Source organism: Nicotiana sylvestris, chromosome 5, assembly GCF_000393655.2.
Source record: "Nicotiana sylvestris chromosome 5, ASM39365v2, whole genome shotgun sequence".
Lineage (NCBI taxonomy): Eukaryota > Viridiplantae > Streptophyta > Magnoliopsida > Solanales > Solanaceae > Nicotiana > Nicotiana sylvestris.
Window position 1 is genome coordinate 63,960,713 of NC_091061.1, and position 15,305 is coordinate 63,976,017.

Below are 15,305 nucleotides of genomic sequence, written 5' to 3' on the forward strand. Positions count from 1 at the left end.
ATTTACTATTTGAGCAAGAGTTTACCAGTTATGAAGCCAAGTACACTTTACTGGAAAGAACTTGTTGCGCTTTAACTTGGGTCGCTCAGAAGCTGAGGCATTATTTGCAAGCCTACACCACTTACCTCATAACCAGGTTGGATCCTTTAAAATACATATTCTAGAAGCCAATGCCCACTGGGAGGTTAGCGAAGTGGTAGATCCTGCTCACGGAATTTGACATAGTCTATGTCACTCGCACTGTAATGAAAGCCCAGGCGTTAGCAGATCATTTGGCTGAAAATCCGGTCGATGATGAATACCAACCTTTGAACACTTACTTCCCGGATGAAGAGGTAAATTCAGTTGAGGCAATATCCGAAGACACCAATGCTTGGAAAATGTTCTTCGATGGAGCAGTAAACGCAAAAGGGTGTTGGAATTGAGGCAATCTTGATCTCACCCACTGGTCAGCATTATCCGGCCACAACTAGGCTTCGGTTTTTCTGCACAAACAACAATGTTGAGTATGAAGCCTGCATTATAGGTATGAACATGGCAATCGACCAAGATGTCGAAGAGTTGTTAATCATGGGAGACTAGGATCTGATTATCCGACAAGCTCAAGGAGAATGGGAAACCAGAGACGTCAAGCTTATTCCTTATAGGCAACATGTGGAAGATCTTGGCAAGCGATTCAAGTCAATAGAGTTCAGGTACATCCCTCGTTGCCATAACGAACTGGCTGATGTGCTTGTTTCTTTGGCCTCGATGCTGTCATACCCAGGCAATGCCCATATTGATCCTTTGGAAATCCAAATCAGGAAAAGGCATGGCTACTATAATATGGTTGAGGCAGAACCAAATATTCAGCCATGGTATCATGACATCAGAATATTCTTAAAAACCAAAGAATACCCCGAGCAAGCCAGTGGAGACCAAAAGAGAACCATTAGACGGCATGCAAGTGGTTTTTTTTTGAGTGGTGATGTCTTGTACAAAAGGACCCCGGACCTAAACTTGTTAAGATGTGTTGATGCCGAAGAAGCCGGAAGAATCATGTACGAAGTGCACGCAGGAGTGTGCGGACCCCACATGAACGGGTATGTTTTGGCAAAGAAAATCCTTCGAGCGGGTTATTATTGGATGACTATGGAAAAAGACTGCTTCAGTTTTGTTCGAAAATGTCATCAGTGTCAGGTGCACGGTGATTTGATTCATGCACCTCCCACAGAACTGCATCCCATATCAGCGCCTTGGCTGTTTGTTTCTTGGGGCATGGATGTCATTGGGCCAATCGAGCCAAAAGCCTCAAATGGGCACAGATTCATATTGGTCGCCATCGACTATTTCACGAAATGGGTTGAATAAATCACTCTCAAATCTGTCACCAAGAAAGTTGTGATAGACTTCGTGCACTCCAATCTTATCTGCCGTTTTGGCATTCCTGCAACTATTGTCACAAACAACGCTGCAAACTTGAATAGTCATTTGATGGGGAGATATGCGAACAATTCAAGATAACGCATCAGAACTCTACTCCTTATCGGCCTAAAGCCAATGGTGCCGTCGAAGCAGCAAACAAGAACATCAAAAAGATTTTGAGAAAGATGATTCAAAGTTCCAGGCAGTGGCATGAAAAGTTGCCGTTTGCATTATTGGGGTATCGCACTACTATGCGCACATCGGTTGGAGTAACCCCGTACCTTTTGGTTTATGGCACCGAAGCCGTAATACCCGCGGAAGTTGAAATCCCTTCTCTCCGGATCATTGTTGAAGCTGAAATTGAAGACAGTGAGTGGATCAAAGCCCGTCTAGAACAGTTAACTCTGATTGATGAAAAGCGAATGGCCACAATCTGCCACAGGCAGTTGTACCAACAAAGAATGGCCCGTGCTTATAACAAGAAAGTACGGCCCAAAAATCTTGAAGTGGGACAACTTGTTTTAAGGCGTATTCTTTCTCATCATCAGGAAGCAAAAGGGAAATTCGCTCCTAACTGGAAAGGCCCATACATTATCCGAAAGATATTACCAAGAGGAGCGTTATATCTGGGAGATATCGAAGGAAACGACCCCGAGGCAGCTGTGAACATAGACGCGGTCAAAAGGTACTATGTCTAGTCCTTTTGCAGCAATAGCACTATCCGATTGGGATGACGAAGGCTTTTATTCTCACTACCCCAAACACTCCAGTCCTTTTGCTAACCCTTTGAGCCAGTTACTTTTCTTTCATTACCCTCTTTGGAACTCGAAAAAAAACAAAAAAAACAAAGAAAAACTAAAACAAAGTTCCCTGAACTACGTTCGACTTGATTCCGAAAGGATACGTAGGCAGCCTCTCTTTGGGGTTCAGTCACACCAAAATAAAAATCCAGTTTCCCCCCAAAAGTAAAACTGGGGCAGATGTTATAATGGTTCGGCAATGAGCCCACCGGAACGGTTCCAAAGTTGTAATTCCGTCCAGATGCTCTTTACCCAAACCTTGTTCAAAGTCCTTCCGATCAATCGGTGAAATATTTTCAAAAAAATAAAGAACTCAGTTGTTTGGATTCGATGCAATCAAGATGAGAGAAATAAAATGAGAGAGTCTTATTGGTGAAAACCTATGGGCACTGTAAGGCGATGGTGAGCAGAGAAATTGAAAATGAGAGAGTCTTGTTAATGAAAACTAGTAAAAGAGCACTATAAGGCGATGGTAAGAAGAGAAATGAGAGAAGTAGATTGGCAAAAACCCGCAAAGGGCGCCGTTGATTGAAAAGAAGAAACCTCTCACCACCATTGGTATTGAAAGAGTCCTGGCAAGGTTCCTCGGTTTTGAAATATGGGTCGCAATGGGTTTATAAGAAGTTGGGATAGTTGTGTGGATCGGGCATCTAGTCCAAGAAGCATGTCATATCTATTGAAGTCTGCATACACCCCAGATAAGTCCGTCCTTCCTCCTCGAAAGGGACACTTCTCCTTAAACTCATTTTCTTGTCCTTTATTTACTTTTCCTTGAATCCCTTTCGGTCTAACTCTGTTTTCAAAACTAATACAAAGAAAAAGTGGCAAGATTGGCTTTACAGGGTTCTGCCTAAAGCTAAAGAAAAGTACCCAGCCTCAGCGGGTACATCAAGTCGATCCCGACTGGCCATGATGGCTGATGCTCTGAAATCATAGTTATTGAAAAAAGGAAAATAAAACCAAAGGCAAAAGCCTAAAAGCGGAATAAAGTGAAAGGTTCGAAACCCCACGTGGGTAAGCCATCATGAAATCTTAAAAGTTAAGACTCTCGGTTTGAAAGATAGATCAATCTTCAGAAAACCACCAAGCAGCAGAGGTTCTCAGCAAAGGTTCGGGCCGAGATCGAGTGATTGAGACAATCAAGGCCACAAAACCAACCACCGTTTCAAACTAACAATTGTTCTGTGTTTAAAATTGAAACAGGTGTAGCCCAAGGCAACCATGCAAAAGCAGATGCAGCCAAAAGAAAAGCTGCGCAAAAGCTAGAAACAGCTTCGCAGTAACAATCAACCCAAAAGGGAAGTTTTCCTCCAAAATTCTTTCCCGCATTTTATTGAAATAAAATGAAATGAAAAAGGAAAATGAAAAAAAAAGAGAAGAAAAAGAAGAAAATTCAAACAAAATGATAGTTCAGAATCCCCAATCTCAATCTTTTACGCCTTTTGCCAATATTAGGGCTCCAATCCCTGAGTTGAGATTTTAGACATAGGGCCTCCATTCCCTAGTCACCTTTTTGCCAACATTAGGGCTCCAATCCCTAAGTTGAGATTTTTAGACATAGGGCCTCCATTCCCTAGTCGCTTTTGCCAACATTAGGGCTCCAATCCCTGAGTTGAGATTTTAGACATAGGGCCCCCATTCCCTAGTCGCCTTTTTGCCAACATTAGGGCTCCAATCCCTGAGTTAAGATTTTTAGACATATGGCCTCCATTCCCTAGTCGCTTTTGCCAACATTAGGGCTCCAATCCCTGAGTTGAGATTTTTAGACATAGGGCTTCCATTCCCCAGTCGCCTTTTTGCCAACATTAGGGCTCCAATCCCTAAGTTAAGATTTTGGACATAGGGCCTCCATTCCCTAGTCGCCTTTTTGCCAACATTAAGGCTCCAATCCTTGAGTTGAGATTTTAGACATAGGGCCCCCATTCCCTAGTCACCTTTTTGCCAACATTAGGGCTCCAATCCTTGAGTTGAGATTTTTAGACATAGGGCCTCCATTCCCTAGTCGCTTTTGCCAACATTAGGGCTCTAATCCCTGAGTTGAGTTTTTAGACATAGGGCTTCCATTCCCCAGTCACCTTTTTGCCAACATTAGGGCTCCAATCCCTGAGTTGAGATTTTGGACATAGGGCCTTCATTCCTTAGTCACCTTTTTGCCAACATTAGGGCTCCAATCCCTGAGTTGAGATTTTAGACATAGGGCCTTCATTCCCCAGTCACCTTTTTGCCAACATTAGGGCTCCAATCCCTGAGTTGAGATTTTGGACATAGGGCCTCCATTCCCTAGTTACCTTTTTGCCAACATTAGGGCTCCAATCCCTGAGTTGAGATTTTTAGACATAGGGCCTCCATTCCCTAGTCGCCTTTTGCCAACATTTGGGCTCCAATCCCTGAGTTTAGATTTTTAGACATAGGCCTCCATTCCTTAGTCGCTTTTACCAACATTAGGGCTCCAATCCCTGAGTTGAGATTTTTATACATAGGGCCTCCATTACCTAGTCGCCTTTTACCAACATTAGGGCTTCAATCCCTGAGTTGAGATTTTAGACATAGAACTTCCATTCTCAGTCACCTTTTTGCCAATATTAGGGATCCAATCCCTGAGTTAACATTTTAGATATAGGGATCCATCCCCTAACCTTTTCCCTCCTAGATAGACACAATCCTTATTTTATTGCTTTCAAAAAAAAAAAGTTCAGACTTTTGTCACAAATAACTCACAAAATTTTCTTAGTGAAAACTGGGGCAGAAAAATTTCGTTCGTTTGTTTGTTTTGGCATCGGAGCAGGTCTGACCTCGGAGCACAGGATCCGATGTAGCCGAAAGAATGAGCCTCGGTCCAGAATAAATAAAAGAAGAAAAAGAACAAAGAAGTGAATTCAAAATGCTGAAGCAGACAGAGATGCAGACTGCTCACGATATAATTGGAGTCACAAGCTCCGCGTGTCCCGCTTTGATTCAAGAGCTGAAGAAAGAACCAGCACACGCAACTGACGAGCATCAAGATTCAGATCGAAGTCAACAACAAAAACCAGCTAAGACTCAAGATCAAGTTTCAAGAGATTTATAGATAGGAATCTTGTAACTCGTATTTGATAGGTTTAGCTAGCTTAGCATTTGAATTTCCTTTTGGTGTAATAAGGAGGTCAGCAAGTAGTAGTAGCAGCAGCAGCAGTGAAATCACAACTTCTCGGTAGTCCCAACTACCAAAACTTCCAAAACTACACTGATCTGATTCCTTTATAGCCAAGGATATGTAGGCAACCTTTGAAGCAAGGTTCGGTCAGACTCTTTTCAAAAAATGTTTCTCATGGAGTGTCAAATGGGCAAAAATCCCTCATAATTGCTCATTTTATCTTTGCCCGAAAACCCTTCGTGTCTCTGAGCAAAGAGGGGCAGATGTGAGCACGTGATTTTTGCCTCAGCTGAATTGCTCCTACATAATCCCAAGAATTAGATTTTTCCTTTTAATTATTTGTTATTTTAAAAATTATTGTAGAGTTTTTCTTTTTTGTTTGCATTTTTTGTGCACATGTCTAATTTTTGTTTAAGTCATAAAAATACAAAATATATTGCATTTGCATTAGGACTTAATTTTATATTTTTTCTTGATTAATTAGTAAATTAGTGTTTTACAAAAATGAAAAATCACAAAAAAGTGCATTTTTGCATTTTTAATTTTAGCTTCGAATTTTGTAGTTTTCCTTTAATTTGGTAATTAATTAGTTGTTGTAAATATTATTTAAGTAATTAACCTAATTTGGTAGCATAATTTGGGTTAGGAATTAATCTAAGTTTTATTTTTATGTTTGAAAAGAAAAAGAATTTTGAAATGAAAAGAAAAGGAAAAGAAATGAAAAGAGTCGGGATTTTGGGCCAATTTAATTCAAATTCCCTCAGGCCCAAATCATTTTCCTCCATTACCCATCCAGACCCAACCAAATCAGACCCAAACCCGTTGTCTCTACCCGGTCCAAGACTTCAGCCTCAAGACTATTGAAAACGACGTAGTATGGGCGTGAGACTACGTCATTTTGAGTTTGAATTTTTAAAAATCAATCGAGGCCCTTTATTTCATCAGATCCAACGGCCCAGATTACTTATCCCAATTACATAAAAATGCCTGAAACCCTTTTCATTAACCTAGTACAGATCCTATCTCTCATCTCCCTCAAACACCATCTCCCTCATCAAACCAGCACCGCTCTCACGTCCTCTTTGCCATTTTTACCGGCGAGACAGCTTCCAATCACCACCAAACTTCAACCCCATAATCCCCATAGTCCCTTAAACACTAAACCACAACCAATTTTCCCTAAATCCTTTCCACTTCTCCTTAATTTCAGATCGTAAAATGGAGCCCTAAACTTGTTCCCGCCTTTGATGCCTCATTTAAAAGGTCTGGTTCCGTTGTTTCGAAGATGATTTTGGCTAAAATGAGTGCTAGACGTTTGTTCTCGCAAGAACAAACCGACTGACACTCTTTTTTGCTTCAAATCGGAAAGCACCAGAAGTCCGTTCAAGCCATTTTCCTTTTTTTTTTTACTATTCTAGGTATTTCTTTGCTTCTCATCATTTTTTGTTCATCTTCTTCTGTCTTCTTCCTCTTTTATCTCCTATCTTTTCTGTCATTCTTTGTATCCATTTCAAGTCGCGTATTGTTGTTTCTTCTTATTTCTTTCTTCTTTTGTTATTTCGAATTGATCTCTGTTGCATGTTTAGAATTGGGTCATATTAGTGATTATAACTATATTAGTGTAATTAGCCTTTTCTTTAGTATTTCTGATTTCGTGTTTGTCTGTTGCCTCATTTGCATCTTTTTTTGTTTTGCTCTGTTAGTTTTTCTCTTTCGATGCCGGAATGGCAGAACTTATGGGCTTACCTATTCGCAGCCTATGGTCTTTTGGATCACAATTTGGGCTTCAAGGGTTCAGGAGCCCAAAGGCCGTAGAACCTGCTAGTGCAGTAGCCCAAGACCTTTGGGCCATTTGTCTGAAGTTTTGGTTTACTAAAATAAATAGCAGGGGTTTAAAGGGTTATTTGGGTAGTTTACCTTAGAGAATCTTGCATAACTGAATTAGGAAGCTGCTAGGAAAGTGTCATTGGGACTTAACTGAAAATTTGATTTTTTAAGTGAGGGTACTTGAGCAAAAACAAAAATTGCAAAAAATCTTAAGTTAAAAGATGACCTTGTTTCTGCAGCCCTAAAACCTTGCCTATAAAGACATCCTTATTTGAGGTTCGAGTCAGAGATTAGAGACAAAAATCCCTGGAAAAAAAAGCTGAAACGACTGAGTTCTTTTAAAAAACAATTTTGAATTCCTGCATTCCATGGTTGAAGACTACCAAGATTCTGCTTGTTTGGATTTCTGATCTCTCTTTGTTAGCTAAAGCACTTGAAAATTTCCCTAGTTACACTTCTGGTTTGAGAAATGGCTTGAATTTTGGTTTGAATCTGGGTTTGGATTTGTTATTCCTCCACTGTTTCATTGATTGTTCTTGAGCCGATTTCACTGTTCTACTGCTGAATCTGGGACTCTGTTCTGTTGCTGCTGCCTACTGATCCATACTTCTTCTTGCTTTCCCCTTATTCTCAGGTAAATGACCTCTGAATTCTACCTCATGTGAGGCTTGACTTGAAGAATGAAATGAAAAGCAAAAGTTTAAAGCATATCATCAGTTATTTTGTGATTCAGTCATATTTCTTTTGATATTGTTTAGTAACCTGATGTGTACATCGTCTAGTTGAGTTCTGGTTTGGATAGTGAACTTTTACTATTGTATCTAACTTGGGACTATTATGAAAACTTGGGGAACAACTTGTTTTTGTTGAATTGGTAGTTAGACCCTATATTCAATCATGCTAAATCCTATAATGTGGACTGGATCAGAGTCTTTTCTGCTATGATAGTTCGTTTAAGTTGTTGCAACATATTAGTTGTGTTTGGATGATGCTGTGTTCATGTAGTTGGGTAGCTGAATGTGTTCTTAACTTTAGTAGGTATGAAATCATGCTTAAAGTGAGCGAAATGGTCCAGAATACTCTAAGAATTGAACTATGCGTTGATTTGATCCTAATTTACTTGTGGACATGTTTAAGTATGAATATTAAAAATGCAGAATGATCATTTAGTTGGTTAGTGTTTCAATAGTAAAAATTCAGAAGTAAATGTCAGTTGATTTCGTGTTTGTATGGTCCTAGTTGGTTGGCATTTAATTGAATTTGCACAAGTGTTTGGCTCTGAAGATTGGGCCTAATGCTGGACCAACTGATAAAAGTTCAATTTCAAATGCATGTGTTTTCTCATGAATGCCTTTTCTTCTACCAAGAATCGGGCTCATTTTTGGGCTTAAGCTTGAAAGCATTTGATCATTGGGTTGCTTATCTTTTGTTGTTCGAGCCTATTTTATTTTCATCAAATCCAACGCCCTGTTCATATTGCTGTTGTCTAGGACGATTTCCCTAAGTAATTGATTATTTGAACAAGGTTCATTAGTTTGTTAAATAAGTTCGAACGTTTAGTGCAAAAATTAGAATCCCTTAAAAGCTTTCCTTTATTAATTTGCCTCTTGAAAACAGTTTGAGGTGTGCCATATCAGCCAAACACATAATTTACGCCCCCCCCCAATCTAAGTTTAGAAGCCCTTTTAAAAATTAGAATCTAGGTGTGCCGTGCCAAATAAAGGCTCCAAATGCATGGCCCTCGCTTAATTTATATTTTAATCCTTAAAAATCGAGGTGCGCCATTTAGTTGAATTTTCCATGGCTCTCGCAAAGTTGAAAGTGCGTAGTTGCTTTAGGCGCGCTATTTTTAAAAAACATTACTTCCCTAAATTCGGGTGTGCATTTCATGTAACCCATATCCAAATCTCAACAACGTTAAATAAAATGTGTCTCAGACTGCGGGTGCATTTCATGTGGCGTAGTCCAAAGACGCGTTTTAGATGACATTGAAATCTTTTTAAAATTAATTAAAAGCGGTTAATAGTTTAAAGTTACACCATTGGCTAAAACATGCATTAAAATCAGATAATAGGCCAATTATGATAGTTTAAGCGACCGTGCTAGAACCACGGAATTCAGGGGTGCCTAACACCTTCCCCCGGGTTAACAGAATTCCTTATTCAAAATTTATGGTTCGCAGACTTCAAAAGGTTAGTCGAAATTTTCCTCAATTCGGGATTCAAAATAAACCGGTGACTTGGGACACCAAATAAACTATCCCAAGTGGCGACTCTGAATAAAAATGAATAATTAATTCCATTTCGAATAATGTCACTTAAAGTGGAAAAACTCCCTTATACTACCTTCGGGTAGTGTAAAAAGGAGGTGTGACACATATCATTTGAAAAATTAATATGAAAATATAGAATTTCAATGTTTCTACAAATTATCTTCAAAATATCTACAAACTATTCATAAAAGAATTTATCTTTATTTTCATGCATGTTCATCTGGAACACTAAAGTTACTTGATATGTCAACATCTCCCTTTATAGAGGAATACAACTTATCTACAATTTTCTACAACTTTCACACATTATTTCCACCCAGTGAAATATAACTACAATAACATAAAACTTACATACAAATTTTATACAAAATCTATACAATATGTCTTTTGTATATTTTGTATCTGATTTATACATACTAAAAATAATTTTCATTCAACTAATTATATATTATACAACTTATCTACAAATTATCTATAATTTTCGTACATTATTTCTACTAAGTTATACACAATTACAATATAATACCATTTAAATATAATTTTTATACAATGTTGTTCAATTTTCATACAATAGTTAAATGAATAAAAGAAAAATAAATAAACAACAGAATTGTAGAAGAATAATCAATTCGTTTTTGAATCGTAGAAGAATAATTGCGTTTGATGTAGAGACACTAAATTTGAAACGAAACTGACGAAGAAGATTAATGTGCGTGATTTGCGTTTGGAAGATCTGGAAGAATATTTAATCCCCCAATTTTAGCGCGCCTAAATAAGGAAGCCTACAGCTACAATGATCCCTTATTTAATGCATGGTCTATATTTTGTAGAAATACTATTAGCATAAAGGGTAATATACAAACTATGAACACATTTGGTAATATAGTTTCCTATATAGTATGGAACGAAAATTTCCCTTTTTATTAACTAGCAACCTTAAATTATTGTACGGTGACAAGAGAAAGTTACATTGTATAGCAGAACCCACCCAACCCAATCCCGTCAAAATAGGGATACTAATTAATAAATCCTAGAATAAGCAATAATGAATGGAAAGAGGATAATTGAAGTAATTATATTCAAATTTGTCCATGTTTTTTGTTATACATATCCAAACTTCAAATATAATTATTTATAAATAAAAAAAAGTAGCTTCTGTTTCTTTATAGTATAAATATAAACATTAATTGAGTATATTATAATATTATAATACAATTTGTCATATATTTATTGTATAAACATTACATATATTTCAAAAAATATTATAGTTTTATAAATATTATATACACATAATATACAACCTGTATATTGCGACTATATATACACACATCTAAATGGCGTATACATCTAACTATTTATACTATAGTAAAAGCATGAGGTCCCTTAGTAAAATATCGTTCAAATTTATACTCTTTAAAATAAATTTTACATTGGATAGAATTATGTTTTAAGTTACTTTTCAATAATTTAGGACCTTAAAATCAACAAAAAATTTATTTTTTAATTCATTTCTCATTAAACCAGGTAAGAAGTCCTAATATTTAGAACTTTCAAATTACTATAATATAAATAAATAACATGCTTTTAATTTATTTTCGATGCGGCCAACTTGCCAAAGATTTTTTGTTCCTTTATATAAATGTTCTTCTCTAACCCCGGTAGGAATTCTTATTTGATTTCGCATGACTGCGAATAGCATCAAATACACAATTTACTTCAAAGTCTTAAATAATAATTTATTCAAACTTTACGTTATAGTTATTGTAGCTTAATTATGAATCATCACTTAAATTTTACACAAAAATAAAAAGTAGAAAATAAAACATAAAAGAAAATCTTTATAAAATAATGAAGATTGCAGACATCTCTCAGATGGATTCAATTTGTGGCCAATTGTTCCCGAAACAAAGTCAAAGAGGAAGACCACTAACTTTTAATTTATAAACAACGTAATCATAGACCTTTTTCTTTCTTTGTTAAGCTAACTAAATAAGATAAACATTTATCATTTTCAAGCAGTTACATTTTTTTCTTTGATTTTTATTTTAAAACTCATACACAAATATCTTAGTTGTATAATTTTTAAAATTATATATTCATTAAATTGGGGTGCGCTCAGAGACTAATATTATATAATTATTTGTACAAGTATATTATGAAGTGTACAATTGAATAATATTTGACATTTTGAATGACATTTAACTACTTTTGAAGGTTGAAATGAGCTTCTTCGTGTTCCTGACTACTTTCTTTACTGATTTTGCTAATATTCTATGTTTTTCATCTAATTTTTCTTAAATTTTAGGTTTGATTTCATCAGGAAAATTTTGAACAATATGCTATTCTACCTATAGATTGTCATATTAATCTTAATGCCTTCCATACAGTGGCGGATCCAAAATTTTTATCAAGCGGGTTCAAATGCGAAGCAGCAAATATACAAAGAAGTCAACAAAAATAAATATTTATTAATATTAAAAAACCGAAAATACATTACTAAAATTGTCCTCTACGAGTTTTCATTTCCTGAAAGTATTCATAATAGTCTCATCAGAAATGGTGTTAAATATTTTTCTCTCTACATAAGGCACCAACAACCACTCATGAATTCATCATTCACTAGGTTTCATAATTCACTCTTGATCAACTTCATCACCGAAAAAGTTCTTTCAACTGTAGCAGTGGCAATTGGTAGAAGCAAAGCAAATTTCACAAGGCAAAACACATACGGATAATTCAAATGCTTCTTTGTCTTAATTAGTGTTTCAGAAAGATCAACAAGTCCTTGTAGATTTGAGAACCTTTCATCAACATCACGAACATCAATAATATAAGTTTCAAGCTGATTCTTGAGAGTAACTGGTATATTTTCATAAAAATCGTCAGGATACAATTCAGTCATTCCCAATATCTTTACTATGTCGAAACTGGAAAATGAGTCAACTGGATTTAAGCAAGCTACTCCAATAAGCAACTTCGTTGTCACCTCATTAAAACGAGCATTGAGTTCTTGAACTTGCCAATCAATAATCTTAAAAAATACATCGACGTGATAGCGATGTAAAATAGTATAATCAACAACTTTACATCGCGATCTTCTAGAGTTAACATATAGATCATCAAAGTTTGGTATCACAATGTTATACTTGACACAAAATGCAGACACCTTATCAACAAGTAAATTTCATTCTTCCCCTCTTAGCTTTGCAACCGTCTTTTTGCCACTTCAACAAGTAGAATAACATTTGTAATATCTTGCTCCTTTTTCTGTAAAGTTGTATTAAGCTCATTTGTGATCCCCAAAACATCTCTCATTAGGTGCAACATGAAAGCAACCTCAAATGTTTGACAAGTTGTAAGATATCCCTTTGCCCTAGCTCTTTCTTCTAAAGTCTGGGCATCTACAACAATAGTATCAAGCGCATCAACAATTGAGCCACACATAAAAATAAAGTTCTAGCAATACCAAGTTCTTGGTTCAAACCCCTGTCAGTTTCAAGTTCACCCATATCTAATGCCTCTTGAACTTTTTCTGCTTGAGATTCTCGAATATCATCCATACGTTAAAAAGAACCTCCCACTATATTCAATACGTTAGAAACCAACAATACTAGTTCTCCCACTTCAAGACATTTTTGGACACCACAACAAGAGTCAATTGAAGTTGATGTGCAAAACAATGAATGGAATAAGCAGATTTACTTTCTTGTTGAATCAAAGTTTTGATGCCACGTAGATCCCCTTGCATATTGCTTGCTCCGTTATAGCACTGTCCACGAACATAAGATAAGCATAAAGAATATTGAGCAAGGTAATCAACAATTGCTTCCTTTAAACACAAAGCACTAGTATTTCCATTCCACAGCATCAATTTCTCTCAGCGTATAACAAATATACAGAACCTTATTTGGGGCTACGACTACAACTGATTTAGCCATATGATTAACAAATAGAGTGAGCGACACACATCACTGTTGTAGGTAAACCAACAGGGGATGCACAAGCACAGAGATAAGAAAGCACATATATTTAGAAAATTGAAAAACCTGCCTTTTTTAGGCTTTGTAACTGAAAGAAAAAAAGATTAAAAACCAAAGAGAAACCTGATAGTGACAATTGACGGGTTGGCGGCGAGAGAGGCGATCCAACGAGAAGCGGTAGTGGTTTATGGCTAATGGAGGAGACAACTATGAAGCAATGTTCTTTGAAATTGAACTACAACAAAGAGAAGAAAGCACATAGAGGTGAAGGAAATTTATTGGGATTAAATCTTTATGAAAAAGAGGAATAAATACTAGAAAATTGGAAAACTAGAATTGGTTCTTATTGATAACCTGAACTTTTAGTTAGATACCAAGATGAAGCCCTTTGTATTTGAGAAAAACGACCTTCTTGGGAGGGGCTAACGGAGGAGACGACGATGGAAACAATTCTCTTTGAAATTGAATGAGAGAGAGAGAGAGAGAGAGAGAGAGAAAGAGGCATCAAAGGATTTGGGATTAGAGATTTAGAGCTGATCATTTTTTTATTTGGGAAATTGGGGCTATTTGTTTAGGAATTGGGGGGATATTTTAAAAAATATAAACTTTGTCGTTTTTATAGGAAAACAGATGTATATTAAAAAAAACAAAAATAAGGGGCATATGTGACTAACTGGTTTCGAACTCTGGACTATGTGGAACATTTGAAAAGAGAATTTTCATTTCGGACGCTTTAAGTTGAAAGAATTGACTAAGGTTGAATTTTTGAGTAAATGACCTTGGAATTGGGATTCGAAGGTTCCAACAGGTTCGTATGATGATTTCGGACATGGTCGTATGTTCGGACTGGGTTTTGGAAAACCCGCGAACGTTTCGGCGCCTATTGTGGAAGTTAGCATTTTTGGAAGAATCTCATAAGTTTGGATTGAAGTGCATTTTAGGGTTATCAATGTCCGTTTGAGATTTCAAGTCTGGGACTAGCTCTGTATGGTGATTCTAGTATTAGGAGCGTGATCGGAAGTAAAGTCGGAGGTTCGTAGGTCATTTTGGAGTCATTTGGCTAAAGATAGAAATTTGAAAGTTTTTGGGAAGTTTGACCGAGAGTTGACTTTCTGATATCGGGGTCGGATTCCGATTCCGGAAGTTGGAGTAGGTTTGTAGTGGCGAATATGACTTGTGTGCAAAATCTGAGGTCAATCGAACGTGATTTGATAGGTTTAAACACCGAATGTAGAAGTTTGAAATTCTAAAGTTCCTTAAGCTTGGATTGGGGGTCGATTCATGATTTTAGCGTTGTTTGATATAATTTGAGGCCTCGAGCAAGTCCGTAGTATGTTTTAGGACTGGTTGGGGTCCCGGGGGCCTCGGATGGATTCCGGATGGTTAACAGATCGAATTAAAATTTGGAGGAAGAGCTGAAGTTGCTGCCTTCTGGTGTAACCGCACCTGCGAGAATTGGGCTGCAGGTGCAGAGCCGCAGAAGCGTCTAGGAGGGGCGCAGACGCAGTTTTGACCAGAAGTGAAGAAACCGCAAATGCGGTCATGTAGCCGCAGAAGCGGGACCACACCTGCGGTGGTTGAGGCGCAGAAGCGGAAAAGGGGGCCTGATGAGAAATGACAGGAGCGGTAGAAAGGCCGCACCTGCGGAACCACAGAAGCGGTCGAGGGACCGCAGGTGCGGAAATGCTGGAGGTAGTGAGGTTCTTTTAAATCGGGGGTTGGGTTCATTTCAACCCTATTGCTTCCATTGGAGCCGATTATGGAGCAACTTTGAGGTGCCATTTTTACCACCAAGCATGAGGTAAGTAATTTATGCTAGTTTTTAGTTAAATACATGATTATATGCGGATTTGGACATGGAAATTGGTAGAAACTTGAGGTTTGAGTGA

General features: G+C 37.2%; 2 protein-coding genes across 2 annotated transcripts; one reads left to right on the forward strand and one right to left on the reverse strand.

The window, feature by feature from the left end:
• Positions 1 to 1,589: 1,589 nt before the first annotated feature.
• Positions 1,590 to 2,102, forward strand: LOC138868746 (uncharacterized). Its single transcript, XM_070146315.1, has one exon. The coding sequence runs from the start codon at positions 1,590 to 1,592 to the stop codon at positions 2,100 to 2,102; it is 513 nt and encodes a 170-aa protein (XP_070002416.1).
• A 9,960-nt stretch (positions 2,103 to 12,062) lies between these two features.
• Positions 12,063 to 12,996, reverse strand: LOC104221590 (uncharacterized). The gene is made up of 3 exons (XM_009772665.1): positions 12,903 to 12,996; positions 12,648 to 12,837; positions 12,063 to 12,534 (listed from the first exon to the last, which is right to left on the reverse strand). Exons 1-3 carry the CDS (start codon positions 12,994 to 12,996, stop codon positions 12,063 to 12,065), a joined length of 756 nt encoding a protein of 251 aa, XP_009770967.1.
• Between the last annotated feature and the right edge of the window lie 2,309 nt (positions 12,997 to 15,305).

What these genes read in the sequence shown, in the direction of transcription:
- LOC138868746 (XM_070146315.1), top strand. Translation starts at nt 1,590, where the DNA reads ATGATTCAAAGTTCCAGGCAGTGGCATGAAAAGTTGCCGTTTGCATTA.
- LOC104221590 (XM_009772665.1), bottom strand. Translation starts at nt 12,996, where the DNA reads ATGGATGATATTCGAGAATCTCAAGCAGAAAAAGTTCAAGAGGCATTA. An exon ending in GGGTTTGAACCAAGAACTTG is followed by an intron (nt 12,838 to 12,902) that starts GTATTGCTAGAA and finishes CTATTGTTGTAG; the next exon opens with ATGCCCAGACTTTAGAAGAA. An exon ending in GTTGAAGTGGCAAAAAGACG is followed by an intron (nt 12,535 to 12,647) that starts GTTGCAAAGCTA and finishes TGTTAACTCTAG; the next exon opens with AAGATCGCGATGTAAAGTTG.